At 37.7% G+C, this 27,553-nt stretch overlaps 1 protein-coding gene across 6 annotated transcripts in view; it reads right to left on the reverse strand.

Moving 5' to 3' along the window:
- Nucleotides 1-27,553, reverse strand: part of ARHGEF7 (Rho guanine nucleotide exchange factor 7) — a 115,446-nt gene that overhangs the window by 30,308 nt on the left and 57,585 nt on the right. For all 6 annotated transcript variants that reach the window (XM_041472309.1, XM_041472315.1, XM_041472313.1 and 3 more), the window contains 7 exons: nt 25,804-25,892; nt 19,648-19,742; nt 19,278-19,373; nt 13,117-13,239; nt 3,491-3,629; nt 2,544-2,603; nt 1,206-1,352 (listed from right to left, as the gene is read on the reverse strand). In XM_041472309.1, the coding sequence (XP_041328243.1) occupies nt 1,206-1,352; nt 2,544-2,603; nt 3,491-3,629; nt 13,117-13,239; nt 19,278-19,373; nt 19,648-19,742; nt 25,804-25,892 (749 nt within the window). The remainder of the gene's footprint in view (nt 1-1,205; nt 1,353-2,543; nt 2,604-3,490; nt 3,630-13,116; nt 13,240-19,277; nt 19,374-19,647; nt 19,743-25,803; nt 25,893-27,553) is intronic.

The raw sequence follows: 27,553 nt of genomic DNA on the forward strand, positions 1-27,553 counted from the left end.
TCTACTGCTATAAACAATAAAAGGGAGAAGCACTAAAGTGTAATATTTTAATAACAACATAAGTACATCAACTGACAAAGCCACCATCCTAATTTCAAGCATCTTTGCAAAATTACAAGTCCTTAGCAGGTTTTAATGTTTTTAAGTAAACATTTAAAAATGTCTATATCATTTTTAGAAAGACAAAACCTAACCCAGTTGCTGTTGCACAAATGAAGTTGTCCTGTATCTTGTCAAAAAGCTGCGATGCTAAACAGAAACTTCTATAAGTCCATTATATTTGACATTTTACTTCATTATGAGAGTGGGGAATGGTGATTTGTTTTGCTGGCTTCAAAAAGTGACATGACTGCAGAAGATGCACTATCAGCTCAACTGAATCTTATTTACTTTAACACCTAACAAAATATCTGAGAGAAAAATATCAAGTGACTAACTTCTAAATATTCAGTTGCATAAACACTTTATGGACCTCTTTGTTCTAAGGGAGGAAATGGACTGAATGAGGCTGCAATTCAAAAGCTCTCATCAGATTCAAAGCCTCGTGGATTTTTCAGAACAGCAAGCAATGAAAACATGTCAGTAACCTGTACAACATTGCCTTTCTGTTAGCACTTGCTTTTCTGATTGTTTTAACATCAGTTCTGGTAGGACAATTTTTTCTTTACGTTTTATTTGCTTCTTTGGTTAGAAAAAAAAAATCACCCAACTTTGTCACTTTTAACTTTCTAATTTATCTTCTTATTCTATTTCTCAAAAAGCATTTGGTATTCAAGCTTGTATTTCAAAATTAATTACTTGAGCAATGTGCCCATAACAGCCAAAAAAGTGTTTGTCCCAGACACCTTACAACATAAAACTTTAAACCGTTTGCTATTTAAAACACACTGTAAGAACTGCTATGCACAATGATCCTGTAACACAACAACACATGGAAAATCTTGTTCAATTATGCCCTCTGAAAAAAGCCCTGCAAAAATCATCTTACAATATTTATAACTACTGTATTTAGTCACTTTTCAGTCAATTTTACAGAAGAGACCATCTACCTTCAAGGAATTTATTTCAGGTTTTGTAAAATATGCCTTAAATCAACACAGAAAGACTTTAGCTTAGATTACCATCTCTGAAGCAGTCTATTTCTGTTGTATAATGATTTTTATTCAAAATTGGAAGAGTGACAGTAAAGATGAGAAGGACATTACCTCACTTCCAGCACACTGAATCATGACTTGGGACATGTAAATGACATTGCCAAGTGTTTTGATGTCCTCTCCCTCCCAACAGCGAATAGCTTCTGTCAGTATTTGCAGTTCAAGTTCTTTCCGTTTCCGTACTTCTTGACATTGTGCCTAACAAACACAGGGAAAACATCATCTCTACAAACTCTACCAATCTGGAATGGGTTAAGGGTAGAAATACCCCTACAGTTGTATTTACTGCTGCTGTGCTTGTAAGATACAGAAGACAGCATCTTACTTAAAGCATTTTCATTTAGATGACTGCTACCAGTATTTTTTATAAACTAATTCTACTAAATTAAATATTATGGCTTTTCAATACATTGACTTCAATTACCATTCCAAATTCAGTCATAGCTCTGTTACTCAACTTTCTCCTTCCTTTACACTTCAAAATTTGGTATGACTAACCAAAAATGGACATGCTCAGCAGCAAAGAGTAACAGCTGTCAGAAATACACATCTAGACAACAAAGCGCCTTTCAGTAAGAAGAGACATGCCACTTGTGCAAACCTGAGTGTTTATAACCTTGTGTTCCTACTTTTATTAAGTAACTCCATCCTGCTCTACTACTGTTTATTTGAATTTTTCTTAACAGAATTGATTCCTCTTGTTTTTATAGCACCCAACAGGATGTAACTCACAAACCTCTTCTGAACACTGATAACACTAAATTTCTGATTTAAAAAATAAAATATGTCAAGTTATCATCAGCATACATTCTTAAGAGGAAGCACAACACATTCAGTTTCTTGTAACTGAGACTGCATTAATCATTGCTTGTTGCAGCTGAAGCATAGTTTTTCTTTTTTTTGTAAAGACAGTAGCAGACAGCTTATCTGTTCAAATTAGGCTTCCTGTTCCAATTATAACCAGAAGTTTTGCATCTTCTGAACTTCACTAGCACTTTTCTCTTCAACCTCTCTCAAATCCAATGCCATTCCCTGAGAAGGAATGCAAGTAGGAAAAAAAAAATCAGAACATGTACTCATTTGTTGTAAAGAAGCCCTTCTTCAGGACACTAGTCATGCAAGCACTAGTAGAAAGGGAGATGAAGTATGATGAGAGGGCAGACAAAGAGGTGTAAAATTCTTTGCACAACTCTTACACCAATAGTCTACTTACTACAACTCCCCAGCAAATTACATCCTTAGCTCTCCCTACACACAGCATTGATTTCCAGGCTTTTAAAAATTTATTACACATTTACGAAAAAGCTTCACTTTTTTAAGTAATAGAGGAAGATGTCATTAGAAAACAGTCTACTTAAAATATATAATCCATTCTTTTATCACTCTTACAGAAAGATTTTTGAAGGCAGTCATGGATTTTTGAATATCTGGACGATCTGGATGATAATCCTAAAAAAAATGGAGAAAACATTCATAAAAGGTTCAGTTCCAGCAAAATTAATTTTAAAAATTGTTAGAGGCTTAACTAAAACCAAATAAACAATTCTGCAAAACTGAAGTTGTAGACTGATCTAGTCTCTTCATGGCCTTCTCATATTAAACACTGGTGGGTCTGGCTTGTAGTAGAACTACAGTTACTTAGCACAGTCCTAGTTATACTTAAAATAGAGCCAAAGAAGTTTTACAAGACCTAGTGGATAAGAGATTCTGAAATCTCAAGAGGAAAGAATTAACAGAGCTTTGTTTAGCAGGTTAGCTTTGTCACAAAGGTGATTTCCTACAGACTATCTAACACGTTCTGCTGTCACTGGCTGGCAAACCAATCTCTGTGACAAGACCCCCACACTTTCTATTTCTCTCTTTTTTCCCACTCCAAACATACAACCTATAAAATCCAAAGGTGAAAAGAGTAGGTCCTCAAACACCTCCTTGTCCTATAAAGATCACTTTTGGACAGTGCTCACTAGAGGTCAGAGGGACTGTTTTGCCAATGTGTTCAGCACACTGAAGTGAAAAGCAGCACTCCCTCTGCAAGCTAAAGTGGCCTCAAGTAGTGTGCAGTGGACACATTCAATGTCAAGTCAACTGAAGACCCTGATAAGACTGTTCTAGGAGTGATGATTAGCTTCTCTGGATAGTTTTACTTTAAATGTTTATCTTTTACAGGAAGTTTTACTGCACTGACTTTTACATAAACCACTGCAGCCTGTAGTTTAGAAGGCTGACTGAAGAGCAAGCAAATGCAATTTTGGGTCCCATCATGTTTGACATGTACCTTTAAAATAATTGTTGTCAAATCATCATTAAGCTGGAACATAAATGCTGATAAGATATACCTCCATGTGCCTTTCAAGTTCTTTGAGTAACGTGGGGTATTTATCCAGACGCATAAAAGGTTTGCTGAGGCCCGTGGTCAGTACAAGGATCCCTGGGCTGTTTGCACCTTTCATCTCCATGAATTCTCCTAGTTCCTCACTGTGTACACAAGATATTTAAGCAAAGTAAGATTAAATTATCAAAACAAATAAACTACATTGGATTAATCATTCAATCTTTTACCTGCAATGAACTATGCCAATAAAACAGGACGCCAAAAAATTAATTAAAGTATAACTTAAGTGCTGTGACCAGTTTGTGTATTAAATAAAATACAGGAACAAAGCCCTGTGCAAGTCTGGGATTCAACCAGGGAAAAACATACATAGGAAGAAATTTACTGTTCTAGACAATCAGTGCTCAAAGACAGTTCCTAAATGTTGCACCATTCAACCAACAATTACAGAATGGAGCTGTATTTTATTACTCAGCTCTTTATTCTAGTAAAACCACATATGACTCTACAGGTGGCTTACACAAGAAATACACAAGAATGAGTCAAATGCTTCATATACAATTAAAAAATAGGTGTTTTCATGGTGTCAGGCACTAATAAGAAAACAGAACATGTCAGAAGGCTTTTTTCCCTCACACTTACATGTTTAATGACCTTATCTCACATCCAAGGTGTTAATGCAAAAAAAATTATCAACATTCATACAAATGGTAGAAATAATCACGTGCAGTCTATTCTCTAATGAGCTAGGGTTTCATTAAGTGTGGACTTATACAACACACTTCTTTTCACAGCAAAGCCACCGTAAGAAATCCATTCTCTCCACGTATCATCAATTGCTACTTCCTCTCTCCAGATATTTTTGGTTATTCGAATAAATTAGAACTGGCCCAGCCCCTCAACTTTCACAACAACTCAGTTAAAACACCAGATCTGAGAATTTCAGCTCCCTTTGCTATCAAGGAAACACAATAACTACATCTTCTGCTTACAATGCAGAGATTTTAGAGAACTATGGTGGAGGAGGACTAGCTTTTCAAGAGTTTAAATCACCAAGAACAAAATGAGCCCTCTCCATTCAGAATGGAAGATATGGCAGCATCTGGGCTGATTGCCAGGCTTAATAAAATACAAGTTGCAAAAGAACACAGAATTCTAAAGGCAAAAATCTATGTAAAAAAATTCAGAAAGTCATTTATTAAAAATGTAACATCTTACTGCATTCAAGACACACACACACACTCCTTCCCACTGCAGAACAAGTGACACTGATTATTCATGTAATTTGTCCAAGTAGATGAAGACAACAGAACAAGAACACAAACATGGTGCTTAGGGGCATGGTTTAGTGGTGGACTTGGAAGTGCTGGGTTAACAGTTGGATTATGTCTTAAGAGTCTTCTTCAACCTAAATGATTCCACAGTTCTATGAACTGTGACCTTCCCATCCCAATGCAAGTGCTCTATCCACCATCCCACCTGGATCATTCACCTCCCAGATAGCAAAGTTTCACCCAGTTCACAGGAAAGAAGGTACTTTTCCATACAGTTTACTGCAAGTTTACTTGTCTTCAGATTAGTTAATTGGAATTTACTTACACTACTTTGTTTAAGTATAGCCAGCACTGTTTCTGTATTGTCAGGTTCATCATCATTTTACATCACCTCTTTCAAGAGCTTTCTGTCCCCATTCTAAGGAGGCTCAGGGTCTCCTCAGTGCATGCATTTGTGCCATTTCAGCTGCTTTTAACTACAGAGTGCAGAAAGAGGGTGAGGGGCTTTCTCAACATCTGCTGTGCATTTTAAAGATGCAGAGAGAAGAGTTGGGCACATTTGGGAAAGACCTTGCATCCCTCTTAAGCAGGATGTATCAGCAACTCCAGGCCTTCTAAATCAGCTTGCAACATAAACAGGTTTCAGCCAAAATTAAAAACCTCAAAAAACTTCCTACAATACCTTGCATGAAGGATTATAATAATGCAACACAGATGAACACGAGTACTTTTTGAGCTTAAATTTAAATTTAAGTAATGCTAGCCAGCTCTGAATACCTAGAGGCTGAAGACCTCCTTTGCCTAACACTTCCTTAATCGCAGCCCTTGTTTAGCATAAAATCACACCACTTCAGAACTTGACAGCAGACTGCAGTGGCACCCTAACAAAACTACAGATTTTGCCTTGTAACTGTGTCTTGGGTTTACCAGGTTACCAGCTACTTCGTGGTCAAGTATCCAGGGTAATTCCCTGAAACATCAGGCTGTGGCTACAGCGTGGTGTCACCTCTTCTCCTGACTCAGTTAAAAGGAAAGAAACTGCTTCCAGTAAGTAATAAAGGAACGACACCCAGTTTACACAGGAAGCTTTACCAAAGTTCACCAAGGAAAGCCCTTCTGCCAGACAGCACTCACTGGTTTTAAATTTAAATTCTCTATGTGTATGACATTGATCATGCGCAAGTCATTGCTTTTCTGTTATATCCATTCATTGGACCTGTAATCATCCCCACCCATTTCAGCATCATAAAGTCAGGTTACACACAGTACTTGATACTTCATCTTCTTAATGTTAAAGACATTTCCTACAAGAACCAAGAGGAAGTAGCTGTTTAAACTCATTCATTGCATTTTGTTTGCTTCAGTCAGAAACAGCCCCTGCTGCCTCATTGTACCAACTCCACCCTTTTACAGTATCTACTACTCTTCCCCATTTCAGGAAGGACAATCCATAAGTGTATTACACAGATTCTCTTTCACCCCTACAAAGCTGCATTTTCCATAGGATGTGCCAACCTCAAATACCACAGGCTACTCAATTTGACACTGTTCTGAACAGGCTTCATTTTTGCCCTTAGACTGCTAAGGGGCAAAACCCCCCATTCCTAGTTACTTCAGCCATCTCCATACTATTGAGTGCATACAAATGCATTATACAATTAGTATTTGCTGAGCTATGCATTCAGACAATGTTTGCACTTCCCACTAACTGTTTTTGGGGTTTTTTTTGGTTTTTTTTTTTGTTTGTTTGTTTTTTGGGTTTTTTTTTTTTTTTTTGTTTTTGTTTTTATTTTTAAAATTCTTTTACTGTAGGAGAAACTTTGGTTACTGTTTCACCTACATTCACATTTCTAGTTTTCATTATCATTGTTCCATTTCTTCAATTTCAGCATTATGAAAGATATGTGAAAAAACAGGGGTAAATTTACTGTAGCTTGAATTAAAATTGACTTCTCGGAAACATGAATTTAAAAGCTGGTATTATCTTGTTTTCACTGTCTACTCCACAATCCCTTTAACTAAACACACTCAGTGGTTATGCCATTCTCTGCTCAAGTGACACTTGGTGTTGATCATCACCTTTTTTACTTAATCACAATACAGAAATCTATGGAGCAAGTTTAAACCTCAACTCACTTGAAACATACACAAAGTCCTGAAAAACAGGCTTAGCAATGGCATCATCAGGAAGCCTTTAACAGGGAGCAGTGTTAACAGGTGTAATTAAAACTGAATGACGAAGTTTTCTTCCAACATTCCCAAGAGGACAATGTTTTCTTTCATACACTTCTATGCTTCCCTCTGACAAGTTCTGACATGCCTGCTTGTTCAAGCTACAGTCTGAACATGGGCACACACTCCTTTAATACAACAGTACCCAAAATTTTGTCTGAGCAGTTCCATCATGCAGACCACTGTAGCATTCTACTCATGCTATACTAACCTGGCATCTCTGCCGCTTTGTGGACATAAAATATGCATCAAAATGCGGATGCTACTTTAGCTCAAAGCTTAAAGTGAGTGTCTTTCATTTAGTCACAAAAGACAAATAGCATACAGGACATAATGGAAGGGTAAACTTTTACTTTCAAAAACATATGAGGGGGTTTAAATACTGTTTGAATTGTGACAACAGCTCACAAGCATTTTGTAATTAATTGCAACATAAAGTTTGTCAGCTGCTTCACCAAAGACAATGGCTCTTTCATGTCACAATTTCAGTTGATGCCTGCAAGTACCACAGTCTCCTAGGCAGTATGTGCTAAATTAAACTCCAGCCTACAGCTAAGAGTATGTTTAAATAAAAACCTATCATTTAGCTGAACAGAAAAATCTTTTGAACAGTGAAATCATCAACTCAGTCACAACTGCCTAAGCAAGTAGGTTTTCAGAAAGAGGCAGATGAGACTTTAATTCACTACTCACACCCCTTTACACAATAAAATACAGAGAAGCATACAAAAGTCCTGTGCTTCAAATATTCTGAAATCTCAAGCTGAAGAGTTCTCCCACCCCAGACTGGAGCTGGTTCACAGCTTGAGATATTTTAAAGGTCACCATGAAAACTGTCTTTAAGCCCTATAATATATTCAAATCCTTCTCAGAACAGCTGCCTCAAAAGCCACAGATCATACTGGAAGAGGGAAGAAAACAAAGTTCAGATGCGCCTACAAGTAACAGAAGAAAGAAAAAAAAGGCCATTGAACCTTGAAGGAAGCAGATCCAGGAACTAAAAATACAAACATTTAAAATCACAACTTACACTTCTGAAGGAGGTCTCTGTTTATAATAGATGGAGCATGAGCTATCACTGCTGAGGGGTCTGAGGACTGCACACAGGCACCGCATTTTGAGAGCGTCGTGACACAGCTTAGCTCAGCAACCCCTCTGCTGCAGCTTTCGTTTCCTAGGGCTACACTTCCCAGTCCAGCTCCTCTCCCAGGGACTGCTGCTCAGCGTATGACATCAGCCTGCACACTTGCAGGCTCAGGGATCCACCAAAGTGGGGGAAGCACAAAGAGTTTTCTGACTCAAGCTGATCTGTATTCCACGCTCCAGTTACTCAGAGTAATTGTCATGTTCCAGCTCCATAAATTTTATTCAGACTGCTAGGTCTGTGATGCAAGTGTAGAATATGTTTGGGACATGTTATCTCAGAGAACGGAAGAATCTAGCAAAATTAAATTTTCAACAAGTAAAGATTTGTGAACAGCTTTCTTGCTGCTGAGAACTGGCTTGATATTTGCCACTTCACAAAATAAGAAAAAGCAGGTGTGTGTTAGTAATGTTCAACTGCCTTTTCATCAAATTAAATTTTCTTCTGGTAAGATTTTTCTTCTGTCTGTTTTAAAATAAATATACTGCTGTTTAAACAAAGTAAAAAAGTTTGACACCCCACTCTACCCCTCCAAAATTACATACCTGATGCTGGTTACATGGAGTCTGTACTGTCCATATTTCATCAAAAGAAATTTTTGTCCACTGAGCAGTGGGGCCTGTTACACTTATTTTTTTTAAATTATGTTATCCGAACTCCAGTAAATCCCCTACTCAAATATCTTTCCTCTTGTCACTTCTGGATATAGTCCATAGGAAGTCCCAGTCCTAGCTTCTGCCTGCTCTTTTTTTTCTTTTTGCTAGACTTTCTTGTTGCACTGAACTTTGTTGCTTGTGATCTTTTCCAGCTAGGTAACATTTCATGTTCCTGGCACTCCTTATCCTGCTCCAATTACCCATTTCTGTACTTTGTATCCAACTGGGTTTTTAATCTGCAGGACATTCACTCTTTCACACCTTCGGCTGCTCATTCTGTCACTTCTCTTACTGGAAGGCAAGCACATGTTTATGATCAGAAGCACACACAGGAACAGTGCTAGCTTGACTAAACTCTACACCCTCAAGGCAGTACTGGTCTCACCAGCAAGCAAAATTAGCTCCTAAAATACCATATATTGGATTACCTACCCTTAGACATGAACTGGGATCTTCAAGCAAAACTAAACCTGATACAATGGAGCCAAAAGCTGGAACTGTTGTGGAATAAAGTAGGGATGGTGTGGCACTACAGCCACTATGAGAAGGGAACATGGAAAACTGTGAGCTCTGCCAGAGCACCACCCAACCATGCCTGGCAACTCCACCTCTACAGCTCTAGCCAGTGGCTTAAGACTCAATTACAAGATACAATGACAGATCAGAGGAAAAATCACTTAATCCTTCAAAAACCTTGATTCATTAAGCAGAAGAAATTTAAACTCTGGGAAGAAAAGTATGCAATAGCTCCAAAACAATTCCTGAGACAAAAAGTCTACGAAATTTGAAGACAGTATAAAATAGGAGAAATTATTTTGTACACAAACTTTAGCACCTGGATAAAACTTATAAAGCCACAACTGGAACCAAGAAAAGAATCTGTTCCCAAACTTAATAGAAAGATTTTGTTGTTGCTGTGATTATCAGAGGCAAATACATCTTCAGAAACATATAGCTCTGGAACCTGAACTCCTGTATGGGCTGCATTAGGCTTCATTCCCATTTCTTCATGTTCACATACACTCAGGTTGCCATTTACTTTAATAGTCTTTTAATAGTCTGATTATTCATATTTTAACTTAATGAAATGAAAGATGTTTGTGGCTTTGAAGATTTGAACATGATAAATGTCTTATTCTTTAAATAACATCATTGACCCCCTTTGGCCCAGACTGTGTATTTACATAAACATACACATATACATGAACATATACGCACACACAAACCCTTATTCTGCTTTAACTGAGTGAAAGCCCCCGTGTTGCTGCTGCATGTGATCAAGAAGCAAATGACAAAAGACAAAGTGGAAACAGATTTGCATTCATACTGGATGGCATTTAAAAGAGAGGAAACAAAAGACAGTCACATTCCAAATCGAATGCCCCTTTTACATCTCCAACCCCATCCCTAGGACTGCTACTTACAACCTATTTCACAAGAATGCTACTCAAAGAAAGCTTTTCTCTACAAGTGCACCATAATTCTGAACACATTAATATCATGTTTTAACTATATACACACACAGAGCCTTTACAAGGTGTCAACAACATTTTAACAGGTTTTCCAACACTGCTTGAAGAGCACCATTGATAGCTCAGAAAATTACATGTAAAACCCCCACTACCAAACCAGACAACTGCTTACAATTTTAATGTAAGTGATGCAGTCACTCTGAAGAAAGAATACATTTAATGCTTTAGCCAATTTCCCTAAAGGATTTTTTCAGTGAGTGACAGTAAAAAACAATAATAAAAGTAGTATATTTAAAAAAAAAAAAAAAGTCTTCATTTACAGAAAATTATCGAGGAGATTTTTTTTTTGTTGGTCTGGGTTCCCAGAAAAACAAGCACCCTAATAAATGGAGAAGAAAATATTAATTTTGTGATATAAGAATTTGACATTTGCTAGGGTTTTTTCATAAAAAGGCTTTCAGAGCTACAGTAACAGTGTATGTGTTCAGTTTATGAATTGCACAGAGCTCATGGCAAGAAATAAGCTTCTGCAGACAGTAAGAATTTATGTTCCAAATCAAACTGTTCCAGACAGTTCCCTTTTCTTCTCTCAAATGCTACTGAATAGCACAGATGCTACAAACACAATAATAAAGTCCAAGTATTACACATACACTTAGTTCTTTGCCCTATTTTTGCTAGTATTAAAACACATGGGTTTGGACCCTTTTCTAAAATTGTACTGACAAAACAGCCAACTAACACTGCCTTTCCTTAAAAACCTTAAAACCTTGGTATTTTACCCGGTATAAACTGCAGTGTAATTGTTTCACCATTACTACAATAGTGGCTGTCCTCAAACCTCACAGCAACTTTAAAATTTAGGTTTATAAGGGATTTTTTACACAACAAAATCATTTCAGGAACACAGACAAAGAGACAGTTCTGAGTATTTTACATTTCTTCATGCCTCCAACCACTTTGTTACTCCTCTTTTCCTCTGCTCTGAAATTAAGATATAATTAAGAAGTTTTTCAGCATTCTGAGAGGCAGAGATTCAGAACTGCTTAAAGCCACTTTCTGATTTCTTCATGGCAGCTGTCTCAAGCAGAATATTTAGTCAGGCCACTTGTTACCTACAATGTTGAACAAGAAAAATTAAGGTAACAGAATAATAAAATGGGGGTAATTAGAAAGAATAGGATGCAATTCTGTTAACTCATGCCTAGTAACACAATAGCATTAAACAGAAAACTGTCCATCTCAACTTTTCTTCCCTTGAGCTATCTCATACAAACAAACTTCCACAACCTAATTACTTAACTCCTCTACCATACTTATATTGTCTCCACCAGGATTTGATGTCAAGCTGACTTTAGAGACATGAAGCTGAATTTTTCTTCGGACATCTTACACAAAAAGAAACATGAAAGAGAAGAAATGCTTCTCTTCTCCATTTGCAGAAGAAAGAAACAGCTTTCATTCCTCATATTTCTATCACCATTTCTCTGAGTTCTGATAAAATCCCTTACAGATATCCCCAAATTTAAAAAATGTAGATGATTACTTTGCTGTCACATGTCATCTGCCATCTATAGGTTAAATCTCAGACCTCTGGAAAAGAGCATAAAGACTCAAACAAAAAAATTCTCATCCCAAGAGTATCAAAAACCATTTACAGAAAATGGTACTAAGAGGGTAATTTGAAAGAAAGAAAACACATAGGGATTTCATCATGGGGGCTAAAAACTATTTGTATCTTGCTGAATTTTAATGACAAAAACTTATCTTCTTTCTGCCCATAGTGTAATGTGAATTTGCAGCTTGATTTTTCCAACTGGGCTTGGAATATAGTTACATGTATTATTAATATATATAAAAGTTAAGAGCATTTGATAACTAGAAGGCTTTTTGTCTTCATAACATTGAGTAAAGCTCACAGACATGCCACAATGCTGCTGTTAAAATGAAATTTGAGTTCCTGAAAGAAGCTAATACTACAGGAAAAAATCCATTGTGATCCTCTTGGCCTTCTAAGTGTTAAGAGTATTCAAAATATCTTTACTTTGGTCCAATGCAACAAGACAAAAAGGACAGGGGTGTGTGAAGCAAGACGAACATATATCCTGTGAGAATTTGTCCTCTAGCTAACTTCCAAGAAGTCATGGTTCTGTCCTGCACCAGAAGCAAGCATAAATAGCCCCAAACTAACAGCTGCTTCAGCACAAGGGTCACCAAAATACAAGTATATAGCAAAAGCTTGTGAAAGCTGACTATTTTAATCAAATTCTGGCCTCAGTACTTTTCCCTCAAGGAAATTCAAGGTCTGTCCAAAAAGCTGAGCAGCCTACATCACATTAACTAAGCATCCTACTTCTTACAGAAAATAATAATTTTGTAAACCTCACACTTCTCTCATACCACTCAAAAGCAAAGCCATGGATAAAATACACTTTGAAGTTAAGTATATACAGGCATTTAGAGGGCTAAGTTACAATGCACCAACTGTCTAAGAAGCCTAAGTCATGTCAGTTTTGCCATAATTTCACAAACTCGTTTTTATCTCAACATTTTTAAAACAAAGACCACAATCAGTAAAGATTGTTTTACATATTCAGAGTCCAGCATGTGTTCTTTCAATTAAAAAATTCTCCAAATAGTTGATAATACTGCCGAAAGTGAAAAGTTGTCCTGACCACATGACAGCTTTGTTTTATGGGACATTTAGTTTTTTATTTAAAAGTGTAGGGTTTTTTTTCTCAAACAAGTTCTACCACAACAAACACGTCAAAAGAGGCATCACAGCTTTACAACTCAAGCGTATATTACATACATTTTTGTATCAGACTCAGAAGACCACAAAGTTAACATACCTGTGTTCTGTGAGGACATTTACTGCTGATGGGTGGTTGGCACAGTATGTAAGGTATAAGCTTTTCATTTGTGGCATCAAATTTAGAAAACATCCTCCAACCCTCTGCTGAGCTTCAGGCAACCTAAAAACAGAGTAATAAAGATGAAAATGCTGTAATACCAACCAGACAGAGAAATGAATTAAAGCCCAGAAAAGAAGTGTGTATTGTGTGCTGGGTTTGGCTGGGGTACAGTTAATTTTCTTCACAGTGGCTGATAGGGGACCATGGTTTGGATTTGTGCAATAGCATAAGGGCAACAGAAGGGATGAAACTCTTCTACAGAGCAGCCCCCACTGGAAAGACTAAGCCTCTTCAGCAGAAGGATGTATGGCCAATTGCACAACCCACACTGAAGTTAACCAGAAGATAGGCCACCAGCTCTCATCAGTCCTAGATTACAAACTTACTCCTGACACCCTGTCTAAACCACTGTACAACATGTGCAAGATGAAATGTTTCAATTTCTCCATGAACTTGCTCTCCTTCCATAAAGGCTGCATTGCCTAACATAAATATGCTGAATTTTTGCTTCTTTGCAAGACATGACAGTGGAATTTGACTGCTGTTGTTAATCTTTTTAACTACTCTTAAAACCAGTACTTCATTCTTCACATCAGCTGTAAAGCTAAATGAGCCCTCACTAAGTACTTGATGCAAATACTGTTAACACAGTCCAAGAGCTTCATTCTAAGATTAGTTCCAACAATTCTTTCTTTCTGGAAGAATTTTTTTTTTTCCTGAAAGAAAAATTTTACAGAAGTCAGTATTTTCTGTAGCTGTCCCAGACATGTACATAAAGTTCCTTAACATCAATATTAAGCATTTTCCCTTTTGAAGAAAGTGAGAGATGTTCCAGTGAACTTCAACAGGAAAGAAACCATTCAGCTTTCCAGGAGAGCCACTCCTGCAGTCAGGGGATGTTCCCGTTCTGTTCAAACACAGTCATCTTGTCCCAGTCCTTAGGTTTGCTCATAGAAGTCAAAATTCAAAGTTCCCAAGAAATTCTCCCCCGAATTCCAAAACAGTAAGTCTGTCTCCTATTAAGCTGTTCAGTCCCTCTGCACAGTATGGGAAGACTACCCAAAATGAAGTAAAAATTGACTGTAGAGGTGTTCCAAATGAGAGTCAGAGGAAACATTCCCTGATTTGAAAGCAACATTCATTACAGACGCTGAGAAATCGACAGCTGAATCCCCAGCTAACACATCACACCAAACACACTCAGGTCACAAGATCAACACTCCTTATGTCAAAGGCTAGGGCTCATATTTTAAGTCTGCATCTTTTATTTTTAACATGTTTAAATTCTGAAGTCAATAGAGTGGCTGCTTTTGCAGGTGTTTAGGGGAAAACCAAGCATACTGAGGGAACGCTATTCTTACAGCCTTGCCAAGCAGCATTTCCTGCCAAGCAGCTGGCCCCCTTTAATAAATCTAGCATGAGCTAATAATACATTCTTCAAGTAATAGATGCAGCCAAAGTCTCAAACTCTGAAGACATACTCAAGGCATATAACTCAGTATTAAATAGCAAGAGGCTCCAATAAACAGTTGCTAAAAATGGTTAAATTCCCATTTCATACTGTAGTGATGGGGGTGGAGGGTGAATTATGGCTGTTTGTACCAAGCAGACATCTGTGTCTTCTCAGTCTGCTGTTCTTTTAGCAGAATCAAAGACTGACATTATTCTCTTTCACATGTTGCACATGCATTGCCACTTTATACCGCACATTCTTTGTTGAATTAAGATAATTAACAGACTTTGTAAGGGGGTGGTAACTCATCCCCTTTGACTTTTCTAATCCATGCATTTTAGTTGCAAGTGCTCTACTATTTTCAGTAGATAAACTACCTAGATCTTCTTTACCCACTGAAAAATTCAACAACTTAATGCTTATCACCACATCATATAAACCTTTTAGTAATCAATGTGCTCCATAAAGACCACAGTTATTTTACAGTTTACTCTGAAGCTATCATCCCAACATTATTTTCATTTTTAACACTTAAATTAAAAAGGAATCACATATAAATATTTACACATATATCTAAGTTATAGCAACTTCCATTAAAAGAAGGCCAGATACATGTTTTAATTCTATTTGCAAATGTAAAGGAACCATAACAAAGCCTCTGCTGTTGTACACATGCTAGAGGAATCACCATGTGACTACACCAAAACTGCCTAACATGGTCTGCTTGTTGGAGCTGCATCCAACAGCTATCAGTTCTGTTTCTCCAGACTTACAAGTGACACCCAGTGCATGGTAATTTCAAGAAAGGAATAAAATGTAAGTGTAACTGAACCCCAAACGGTGCAGTTTGTGAAGAAACTAAACATCATCTCCTGAGGCTTCACAGTAAACAGGGTTACTGAAATAAGGGGCCACTGCAACTTTCAGAGAGACTCCTTGCACAAATTAGGCACTACTCAACTTATTCACAATCCTTCAGTCTAATTTTCACCTTCCTCACCACCACACCTTTCACTAATTGTCTGAGCTCTCAGACATCAGTTACTATGCATGTTTGTTTCAGGATATCTAAAGACACTGCAATCAAATTCCCTTAATATTGATAGCCTTATTTCTGTTGATACTCATGATAACCAAAAGTAAAGGATGATACTGGGATTTAAAAGACTTAATTTGTATCTGCACTCCAAAACCAAACCTGCAATACTAATGAGTTTTGGACTAGATTTAAATAGTCTCCCCCTCACACTCTAGCCCCTCCTCTCTGTTTTTGCTGCTTAGGGTTTTTTTAAATTCCATTCCACTTCAGGATCATCCCCAAACACGAAGTATCTGCTTGCACTTAGACACAGAACAAGACAACAGTTCCTGTGACTGCAAGAGCAGGGACATGAGGGAAAGAGAGGACAAACCCCAGCTATGCTGTTACAGGGCAAGGAGGTAAGCCTGTGATACTACATAAAAGACTTCAATTTGCCACAGGAGATCATATCTAGTAGTCCATGTAGGCTCATGTCACCAGCCAGCCTGTGTGTCATGTGTCCCTCTTTACTGAGAAATACAGGCATGGACGGACAGCTTCTACTTCCAGGTGAATAAAAGAATCTTTTTTTGGAGCAGGAGATCAAATCAGGTTCACTCTCCTGCTACAAAAATACCCAAAGAGCAACACTTGCAAAAGAGATCATTTGTATTAGGCCAGAGATCACCTGATGGATGCTGACTTTGTTCACAGAGACTCTTCTGCTGTGTGAACTACTGCAGAACTGATCTTTGGCACAGGACCACAGATCTGGAATGAGACCTAGAGCACTGGACCACTTTTTGTCTTCAAGAGACCAGAGCACAGAGCACTCCTGCTATGTTTCACTGTCAGAAATCTGCTCTTTCACAACTGAAGGCTTCAATAGCATCTCTCTGCCTTGTCTGTTACAATTCTGCTCCATCCATGAACCAAGTGCACTGGAAGCTGATCAGCCAAAAAAAAAAGCACCTTTGAAGCCTATCAGCTAGAAGATTCTCACTCAATGCAAGTTAAATTTATTCCATACACCACTTTTGTTTGGTAAATTAAGAACAGAAGTTATAAAGGTGGAAATAACTCCAACCTGGACAAGTTCCAGGAGGACAAACCTTTACCAATGAACCAGAAGACCTTCAAGGCTGTGGGCAGGGTGGGAGAGTGGCACAGAACTAAACCCAAACCATATCTAAACACCCATTTCCCCCAAACACACAAAGAACCACTACAGCATTATATGTTCTGGAAGAAACCCCACAACCCAATGTCTAACACCATGAGGACTAAAGCCAAAGTGGCACAGGCAAAAAGGAGGAAAGCACAGGAAAATTTCTGCCACTAAACTACACGCCAGGATTTGTTAAAGAGAGAACTCAAATTACAAACTGTCTCAAGATGGGTGTGGAATTTCAAAAACATTTAATTCTCATGCCCAAGAAAAGGAATTTGTCAAGCAAGGTAGGCTGGCAGCATTACAATTGGCAGGATGACATCATTTGGTCATTCTGACATGTCAAGTTAGAATAAAACACCACACCGGATGTTGCAATATGAAGTGCCTCAATGATGGAACTATAAGCTCTCTGCCAAAAATAAAATAAAATGATAAATCTATTTTCAGCCTGGAAGCTAGTCTGAGTTTACAGAACAGGTTCACCAGCCAAAAAAACATGGCAAAATGACAAGAAAAAAACAAGAAGGCAGCAGAGCAAGCATTTTTCTACATGATGGGAATCATGATGGATTAGTGGATTAGATTCCAAACAGGAGAATACTGTATGCTCAAGTTAATGTGCTATGATGAAAATTAAACTGAAAATACAACTCTGCATGATGAGCATATTTATGAAATGGAAATAAGACAAAATGTTTGCAATAACGCTTCAGTAACTCTAGGGATCACTTTCTCTGCCCACCTACTAGTATCCAACATGTTTCTCTAGTTCATTATACAGCAACATTTCACTTAGCAGAAAGAAGAAATAAAGGACATAATGAAAAGGTGCTTTAAAACAGTTTAAGCCAAGCAGAATTATTAATGAAGCTTTCTGAGCTTGAAGCTCCATTATGATATCACTCACTTACATTGCAGGTTGAAATGAAGTTTGCATCAATATTTGTTAAAAGGTATATTATAAAGGTATATATAAAGGTATATTATAAAGGTATATCCTCTTTTCCTCTCATTTTAAGACCACCTTGAAAAAAAGTTTTCAAAGACGGCAGTCTGTTCCATACAAAGTATTTCACTTCCCTAACTTCTGATACAAAGAAACAAAATCACAGTAACAAGCAAATGAGACAACAAAGAGCAGGTGACAAGTAACAAAAGGAAAAATTTGAGTATGTCAACAAATGGACACTTTCAGAGATTTAAATATTTGACCAAGTCCAACTTGCCAGAAAGAAGGATGGTCATTCTCACAGCATCAGACAGACCATTTCAAGAATGGTCTATTTCAAGATTACACACCATCCTCCCTTCCCCTCTCTCTGGTCTAAGTTATCTAGAGGCAGGAGGGAGGGAGGGACAGAAGGCAGGTGGTGGGATGGTGTGGGATCTGAAGTCAACAACAGTGCCAGGCACATGTTACTGCCTGGTGGAGATGCAGCTTGTCCTTCATCATGACAAGGCTGCTTCTTCACACAGAGCAGCTCAGGGAGAGGAGGGAGAGGTCAAAACAACACATACTGAGGTGATGCAAAGCTCACTGTTGCCAAAAGAGGTATTTTCTTCTCCATCCAAGACATTAATTCCTCCTCACAGCAAACAAACTTGTTAAGCCCTCAGTACCACTTCAAATTACTAACTTGGCAGAAACTAAGAAAATTTGTATTAGGAAGTTGCCTTAGCTCACCATGTGGTCAGACAAAACTAGAATATAGGCAAGGAAAACGACACAACTGAGGTTAGGAATGCAAATTACACTTTCAGTGGAGTTCAGAAAATTATTAGGACATTCCAAAGGCAGTTTGGTCACCTTTCTTACATGCCCAAGTGCTGAGGTAACAAGCTGAAAAATATCAAGTTCCCACTTCAGCCTAAACTATGGAAGGAAGACTAGTGTCTTCATGCCCTCCTTTCTGTGCTCCATGCTTCCTATATGGTGCAGGACAAGCATTGAGGGGTTTATTTCATTCAGGTTGCTCTTTCTGCCTATCCTGCACACCTCTCCCAGCACACTTTGATGACCACTTTTGCTCAGGCCAGAAGAATACCAAGTACAAGAATTCTCATACAGTGTCCTTCATCCAAGTCACTTATCTCCTTCTCCATTGTTCCATCATCACATAAAGTTCCTCCATTCCTTCTTTCTTTCTCTTACTTTGAAAAAAACATTTAAAATTCATGCCCCTAAAACCAAAACTACCACTTTCCTACTGGTATATACTTGCATCATGAAAATCTAAAACTTCTTTTAAACTATATCAAAATGTCGATCTTTGCAATTGCAATATGTATCTGTACAAACAATCTCCAAACATCTATTACTGTGCTGCTCTGGCAACAACTCTTGAAGTAAAAGGAAAAAAAACCTATGACCAACAAAATATGCAACAAGTAAATTAATAGAAGATATTTGCATGTTAGCATTTACTCTATCCAGTATGCATGATACTTACTTGGTGCATTCTTCTAAAGACTGTACAAGCATTTGCTGGAAAGAACTTATTTCTTCCAGGTTTCCCATTAAGTATGAAGTATTTGTCGAGGTTAACCTGGAGCCAAAGCAAATAAAACATGTTTAGGTTTGCAGCTATTGAGTAACTGTGCATTAATACTATCTATTGCATTAAAAGAAAATGCTTACTGATTCTTAGATCAAGGACCAGACTGTTTCAGTCAGCAAGCAAACTGAATAAAAGCAATCCCTGCCTCAAGAATCACACAGTTCACAGAGGTAAATTCACACTCATGTTAACATTTTGACCATGTTAACCCTCCCCAATACATGACAGATCTCAATTTAAAAGACAGAACAAACTCACATACTTTTCACTGGCTTGTAATGGTCGCAGGTAGTTTGAAAGCATTGTTTGTAGCTCCTTAGCATATTCATTTTCTGTTTCTAATATATTTTGTAGCACCTACAATAAATGACAATTGCTAATTGGTACTTTTTAAGATATATCAATACCAGTTTTAAAGCACACTAACATTTATTTAGCATGAGAAAAACTTAAATGAGAGTTCCTACTTTAAAAATGCAAATATCTGCAAATATTGAATACTATACATCTATGAAATTCACAGGGGAAGAAAACTGCACACTGCACCAAATGAGCCATCCTTTAGCTATATAAAAAAAAAATGGTAAGCTTACAGGATTATCACTACATTTTGCTGCAAAATTTGAGTTACACAGAGCTTTCCTCCAAAGCCAAGGGTAGTTATTCCCCCTATGTACTTCAGAACAGACACAGATCATCCGAGGATGTTAAAGCACAACAGAAGTTGCAAGAGAAATGAACAGTGTCAGTTTCTCAGTCTCAATTACAACACATTGCAACTAATGTTGCTAGTGGGCTGTTCAGATGCACTAAATAACCTGCTAGAACACCTGAATATTAACAGATTTACAAAGATCAAGTAATTTCCAACTTAACTTACCAATACAATTAGCACTATTACATTATTTTTTAAATAGTGCTGCCTAACCTTGCACTGGGAGTACACTAACATAAGAAAATTACAATAGACTGATGCAAAGCCAGGTATTAATAAAACACAGCACACACTTGGGTTTTGGCTGAATATAAATCAAACAAGTAGAATAATCACAAGTATGTACAGGAAAGCATTTTACTGGGCCATTTCTTGGGAGCCTGCTTTAGGATATCCTCCAATATAATCATATAAGATTCTACTGTAGTTTTAGAAGGCAATTTATTTTTTGCCTCCAAAAGTTATTTAGCAAGAGAATCATCAGAATTAAATGTAGTTTAGTGAACAAAGCTGAACCTCAAAAACTTACTGCTAGTCAGTGCTCATAAGCCACAGCACAAACCTCATTTTGTTACATGCCATATTTGTCAAGCCTACAGTAATATCTCATTTCAGCATTTATAGGAACAACTGTAATTGAGTGCATTATTCACTGTTGTAGTCAATACTCTTTCTTAGGAAATAAAAAAAGCCATTCATTCCTAAATGCAAACCTGATGAAATAACTTTAAATAGTTCAGTATGTCAATGAAGAATTCACTGTTCCTTTCATTGGTGTCACTGATTCTGCTTATTCCTTGAATGCTTCTATTCATTTGGGGAGAGAGAGAGAAACCATTTTTGAGTCCATTCTTTTGTTGCAAGTCTGAATCTTGAACTGAAGATTAAAATGTCTCCATTCTCTGCTAAACACTGTGACAGAAGAATGTCACAGGGAAAGTTATGGCTACTAACTGGGAAATTACAGCATAAAGTACAATATGGGCACACAAATTTTTAAAAAGCTAAGGGGGTTTTTTGACCGTTTAAAACAGAGAAATAAAATATCTCTGCCAATCCCAGCACTAACTAACTCCATATTCTCTTATATACATATAAAACAAAGAAAGCAAATAGCTCAAATGCAAATATAAAAGTACTTGTCATCCATGAGCTTCAAAACCAAGTGCAAAACCAATCTTTTTCAATATGGTTTTTCCCATAAAAATCTCCCAGCCCAAAGTCATTACACTGGCAGGAAAAATTAGTAGGGAAAAGGAGACAAAGCCAGGGACAAAACCACAGTGTCCTGATGAAGACCCAAACGTTATTAAAAGACACTGAAAGATAAAAATCAACAAATTTGCTAAAGATCTTGAAAGACTGCACCACTATCCCATTTTCTCAAAGACTAATACCATTCTGTGCTACAAACAGCTGTCTGAAAAGCTTGAAATAAAACTAGTTTCATGTTGGACACACTTCATTATTTTCCTTGTGCTGGTTTGGATTTTTCTTTGAGGATTTTCTTTGCCATATGGAGAACACAGGATTAGAGGAAAAAGACTTCAGGGCAGGGAGAGGTAATAACAAGAAACCTTAAAAACTAGAATTAGTAACCTGACAATTAGTGGAAAAAGGAAAATTAATGCCACTGTAAATAAAACTATGCTACAAAACCTGTGCAGAGTACAGATGTACTTACACATTTTCTTAGTCTAGTAATTCACAATGCTACACAGTACTTGAGATATACAGTTTCAACAGTCCTCAGAACATATTAAATCTATTACCATTTCTTTTTAACAAGTACAGTTTTCACTGCATACAACTTTTTTTTTTTTTTACTTTGAATGCATTCTTTAAAGAAAAACCTTGCTTACATAACTCTAAAACGTAATTTCTGTGATATCTTGCATTCTTCCAGTTTGACTTACCTACCTCACTGAGAAGTTATGAGGATTATTGGACTGTGTTTTGAAGTGACAAGTAGTCATTACTGCAACTCAGTATTTTGGCAGCAGAAATCCCCTACATTCCTCACATCCACATCTCGTCCGCGTGATCTAATAATCACCTTTCTTCCCTTTCCTGCTTTCTGCGCACTCTGGCTGCTGCAAGACCCCATGAGACCTCCAGGACCTCGTTTCCACAACTGCACCACAACATTTGCACAGATCCGCCCGGGTAGCGAAAGAGCAGCATTGAAGTGGCAGCCCCTGCAGCCCGCAGCACTGATGAAAGGCAGGCACACACCACTCAGCTCATACAGCACCAGCTCTCAATCACATGGCACACGAAATTCAAGCATGGTTTGCAATTCTGGCACACAAAACCTCAGCCTTCTCCCTACCACCCAAAAATGGATTTAAAGTCACCTACACGAAGATGATTGCCTTCCAAATCAGTGGGAGAAAAGGCAGAGTTCAGCGACACACTTGGGCACGGTCCTGTAGCACACTGACACTTTATCACAGTACTATGGCACTTAACCAAAATAGCACATAGTTGAGCCAACTGTGATCAGTATGTAATTTTCCTGGATCACAAGAATTTGCATGATGAACTCCTTAAAACAGGCCCTTGAGAGGGGCAATGTAAAGCCCTGCACAAGTATACCATATCTTGAGGGGCCTCAAAAACTTATATGAACTTCAGTAGACAACTCGATCCAACTTTAAAAGTGTGACCTCAAAAGGAGTGTTTATTTACTACTACTTCTCAAACACTTAAAAGGAAACAAGGTCATCCAAATACTCATAACTGTGAAGAAATTTGCCCATTTCTTCACCTGCTTTTAGAACAGCTACCTAATCTGGAGAGAACCTGATTTTATTCTGGATACAGAGTTATAAACTCTCAAGGGATCTGAAGCAAAAATAAAATTTGGAGTAACGCCTGCTCTGTCTTCAGGGAATACCATGCAACAATACACCCGCTTCTTCAGTAATAGGCTACTAAATTACTTCTACATGGAAAATGCTTCATCACAAGTCTGGTTCATATTACACACTACTATAGACTTGTATCATTTCATGGAGGACAAAACCTCAGCATTCTCTACTAACCTGAATTCCTGAGCCAGGCCAAATGTACGCACATAACAAATGTCTGTCTTCTCAGCAACACGTAGTGCAAGCAGCAATAATTAAGCACACAAACTAGAAGGCATGTGATTTGTCTCACAAGCTCCAGACGGAGCTGTGAATCCACAGAAATAAAGAACATGTTTACAAGGGGGAGAAGAGCAGAGGAAAGTGGTGAAAGCAGTCTCCTATTTTAATGTATTTTCCCTTAGCCTATCCCAGTCCTCCTCCCAGAAAGGAAGCCTCTCATATCACTTTCTGAACGGCCCTTTGATTTTGTCCTCAGCCAAAAATGTATCCTCAAGTGCTGCCTGCACAAAACCTTCCCTAGGGTAAGCAGCAATAAATAAATGTGATGACTACAGAGTCAGAGCACATCTGCAAGTGGGGACAGCCACAACGCAAAAATAGTACACAGTCCCCAAGTACCAGTCTCAACTCAAGCTTAGTAGCCAAGAGAACCTTAAACAAAGATTTTGACATCTACTACTTCACTCCTGCTACATCCTTTCAGCTACAAGTTGCCAAAAGTTTTTTTAGAGATCTTCTGCTTTTTCCTCAACTTTATTATCAGTACAGACGAATGACATATAGCACAGGGAAGTGCCATGTCTGCAGCTTGGGTATTAAGAACAAAAACTCAACTCAGAAGTTCACTTCAGTGAATGGGTTTGCTGTTTGTCTTATCTACATGCAAAACATATAAAAATCTTATGTATTTAATAAAAATTGAAAATATTCTATAGATATTTTGCCATCAGAAGCACAAAATGTACTTAAAGAAAACTCTAAACGTCAACATGTCGAATTTAGCTTTCAGACACAGCAGTGCAGTCTTACTTCTCTGAAACAATGGGCAAGGTACAGCACAGCCTCTCATTTTCTAAACCAGAAGAATAAAACAGTGACTTAAAAAAAAAAAACGGGTATTTGCCACACTGTGGAAAAATGTCAAAATAACAATTATCCAATTCATTGCAGACAGACTTAAGACCAGCACTGTAGGGTCAGTGCTGTAATTTACAACATATTTGTATATTATTAGGAACTGGTCCTTTTCACCCCCTACAATGTCATCAACAGTTATTAAGTAACTAGCAATCAAAACAGTTGGCTTCTCATTACATCAGGTTAATTGTACCAAGAAAGTTGCACCTGAGCAAGACATAATATAAACTAATCCTAAGAGTAGGTATATGATGGTCACTAGGGTTTGGGGTTTTTTTTTTTTGTTTTTGTTTGTTTTTTAATTAAACTACTTTAAAAGCCAGCCACAGCTGTATTTCCCAAAGTACAGTAGCTTGAGCCTCCATGATTAGAAAAGATTATCCAGGGAGCAATTATAAAAATCACACAAACCAAAGGTGATATTTCAAAATTCTATGGTATAACTTAGATGCCTGAACAAATTCAACATTTTACTTTCTCTTATTTTCACTTAAGTACACTTTTACCTCTAAAATTTGCATCCACACACTACAATAACTTAAAGAAAAAATACTACAAAGAGATACAGTGAAAACAAAAATAAATAAAATCAATCCACTATTTTATCACTGGATATACCACAGCAAGCTCATTACTTCCTGCAGTTTGAGGGAAGGGTGTGCCTGCAGGGATACTTCCCATTGTGACCAGCAGTTGTGGGATGCAGTAGCCAAAGAACTGCAGCCCTCCCTTCAGCACAGAACTGCAGCTACTGGCAGAGGCAGGAACAGAGCCAGATGGAGGAGCAGGAGGCTGCTTCACAGCTTTCAATTAGGGACTACAGACAAAACACCTCTGTTCTTCCAGGTGCTATTCATGCCACAACCACACAAGACGAAAACAGAAAATGACGCTTTATGATCCTTCTTGGAAACAGATAGAAAATGAAAACCCATGACAGCTGCTTGGAAGAAAAGGAAAGAAAGGTTGTGGTTTGGTTTTACACCAGCAGGGAGCAGTGCTTAACAAAAACAGTAAGATGCTTTTTGCTTCCCAGTGTATTTACTCAAATTATTCTCAACATGGTTACAACACACTTAAATATGGAGTTGGGTATATTTCTTACAGGCATCTACTAAAGAGAGGTCTGGGCAGTAGGTTAATTCCTGGGAGGTGTGCTAAAGGCTCACTCTGCCTGTACTGCCTTGCTGTGAAATCCAGAGTACACTGGAGAGGTTCCTTAAGTTAACAAAACAGTTGATTTACAAGTATCAGTACAAAGGAAGCAAATTGAACATTTTAAAACAATCTCTTATTCAACAAAAAGGACAAAAGTATACTTAATTTGTTTAACACAGCAGAATTTCAGTAATTCATAGAGATCAGGGAACATTGATGTCACATGGGGGGATGAGAGAAAAAAAGGAAATTAACAACTAGCAAAACAGGAGCATAATATTACATTAATGCCAATCATTCACTTACTTTAGACTATAATTTTTGTATCATGTTTAAGAATCCATACATGTGATATTCTATTACACTAATAATGATTTTTTTTTTATATGAGAATCCACCAATACCCATATCTAGTTTTGGTACTTCCAAGCAAGACTGCCTTTGGGGGTTTTTTTGCAGATAAGAGCATTTAGTTAAATGACGTTCTACATTGTATATAACAGCTCACATGGAAGAAAAAATGATCACTCACCACATTGTAATAACTTTTGTTAATTGCAGATGTATCAAAGCCTTTAGGTGGACTCTTCAATGTACCTGATTTGGGGGAGACTGGTTTTTCTGAAATAAAAGATATTTTGAGGTCAATGGGGTGCAATTTCACAGCTCAACACTAGAGGTCAAACAAACTGCTTTAAAATATTTACCAAGATACAGTGAAAATGGTGCTTCACTGAGAAACATACATAATTGTAGCTGAAACTACTGGCAAAGAATCAATATGTTCACAATGAATTAAACCCTAGCCTCATTGAAGGCAAGCAGAAAAACTGACTTTTTTTTTCCTGGAACCAGAAAGTCAGTTACTAAAATTTGCACTTTCAAATTTATTTTTTAAAAACAAGATGTTGTCATAGGCTGCAATTAAAAAATCAAACAAGCAAAAAAATATCAGTAACAGGCATTTCCAAACCATATACGCACTTCCAAACAAAAACAGTATTAAGTTTCAATATTGATTTCATGAACTCTGTGAAAGCAAGTGACCAATCAAAAGCTGAACACTCCAGAGGTGAGACATTACACTCATTCTCAAAACAGAGATGCAAAACACTATACTAGTGAGGTGACTTACCTTACACCCAGAAAATCATCTTTTAAAACAAATTATATTTTGCTGTTAATGAAGTATAGAATAAAAATACTTATCCATTTGAGAACAGGGTTCTTCATAAAAATAAATCCTTCCTATAACCAACAGGGAATCCATCCCTCAGTAATGCATGCTCTTCCTAGAAGGGTAACATTAATCTGCAGGATCAAAGCCGTCCTGAGAGTTACCCAAGTGCTGGCCCAGAACAGAGAGACAAACACTCTCCTAAAGCCTTCCCTCCCACCACTACCACTTCTCTAAGTCAATTACAGAGGAGCAAACACGAGGTGAGAGAAAATCAAAAGCAACACGCTGCATGCTGCAGAAACAGCAAGTAAGATTCACAGCATCTCTTTTTCATCCCTCACACTTGACTGTGCACTCAACCAACTGAGAATGCTTGTGAGACTGTGTTTACCAGAACATTTTGGTGCTTTGGTTTGTCTATTTCTGTATGTTTTTAAAATAATGAGGTTTCTCTAATATGCAAATGTCAAATAAGCATTTGAGTCATTTTCATCCAAGCCATAAAACATTAATTGTCAACTGAACTGCCCCAAACAAAACCACAGAAGCATCACCAAAATGTACCTACTGAAGGCTCTACCTTTATTTTAAAAGCAAGCTCCTGTTTCAAACACATTTTAATAAAGATATATGAATAATTTAACTCTACTTTACCTGATACCTGAGGCTAAGAATAAATTATTCAAGTCTCAAACACCTCTCCAGGAGAAGCCCAGTCAGCCAAGCCAAGGGCCAGCTATGGAAAATTCCCATGGCACCAGAGCTGACCGGGGAAGCACCATCATAAGCAGAACACACCCTGTGATACCGGCCTCTCCTGAGCAATTTAGGGCTTCTTCAGGCTCCCAGCTGCAGCCCATGCAGGATGCCATCTCAAGCAAGCTGACTCCAGGTGCAGATGACCCTTTCATCTCCAGTACTAGGACAGCCTGGCAGGCCAGAGGCTTTAGCTGACAGCCCCTGAAGAGCAGCTTAGCCCCATAAGCACACAAATGCAAGTATCTTTGAGGGGATTTGCTCTGTATTGCAGTGGAACTCCCCTCAAAGAAGCTAATCTAAAAATAAAATATAGTCTTAAAACGGCCAAACATGTGCAAAGAAA

This window comes from Pyrgilauda ruficollis, unplaced genomic scaffold, assembly GCF_017590135.1.
Source record: "Pyrgilauda ruficollis isolate IOZ18807 unplaced genomic scaffold, ASM1759013v1 scaffold29, whole genome shotgun sequence".
NCBI classification, from domain to species: domain Eukaryota; kingdom Metazoa; phylum Chordata; class Aves; order Passeriformes; family Passeridae; genus Pyrgilauda; species Pyrgilauda ruficollis.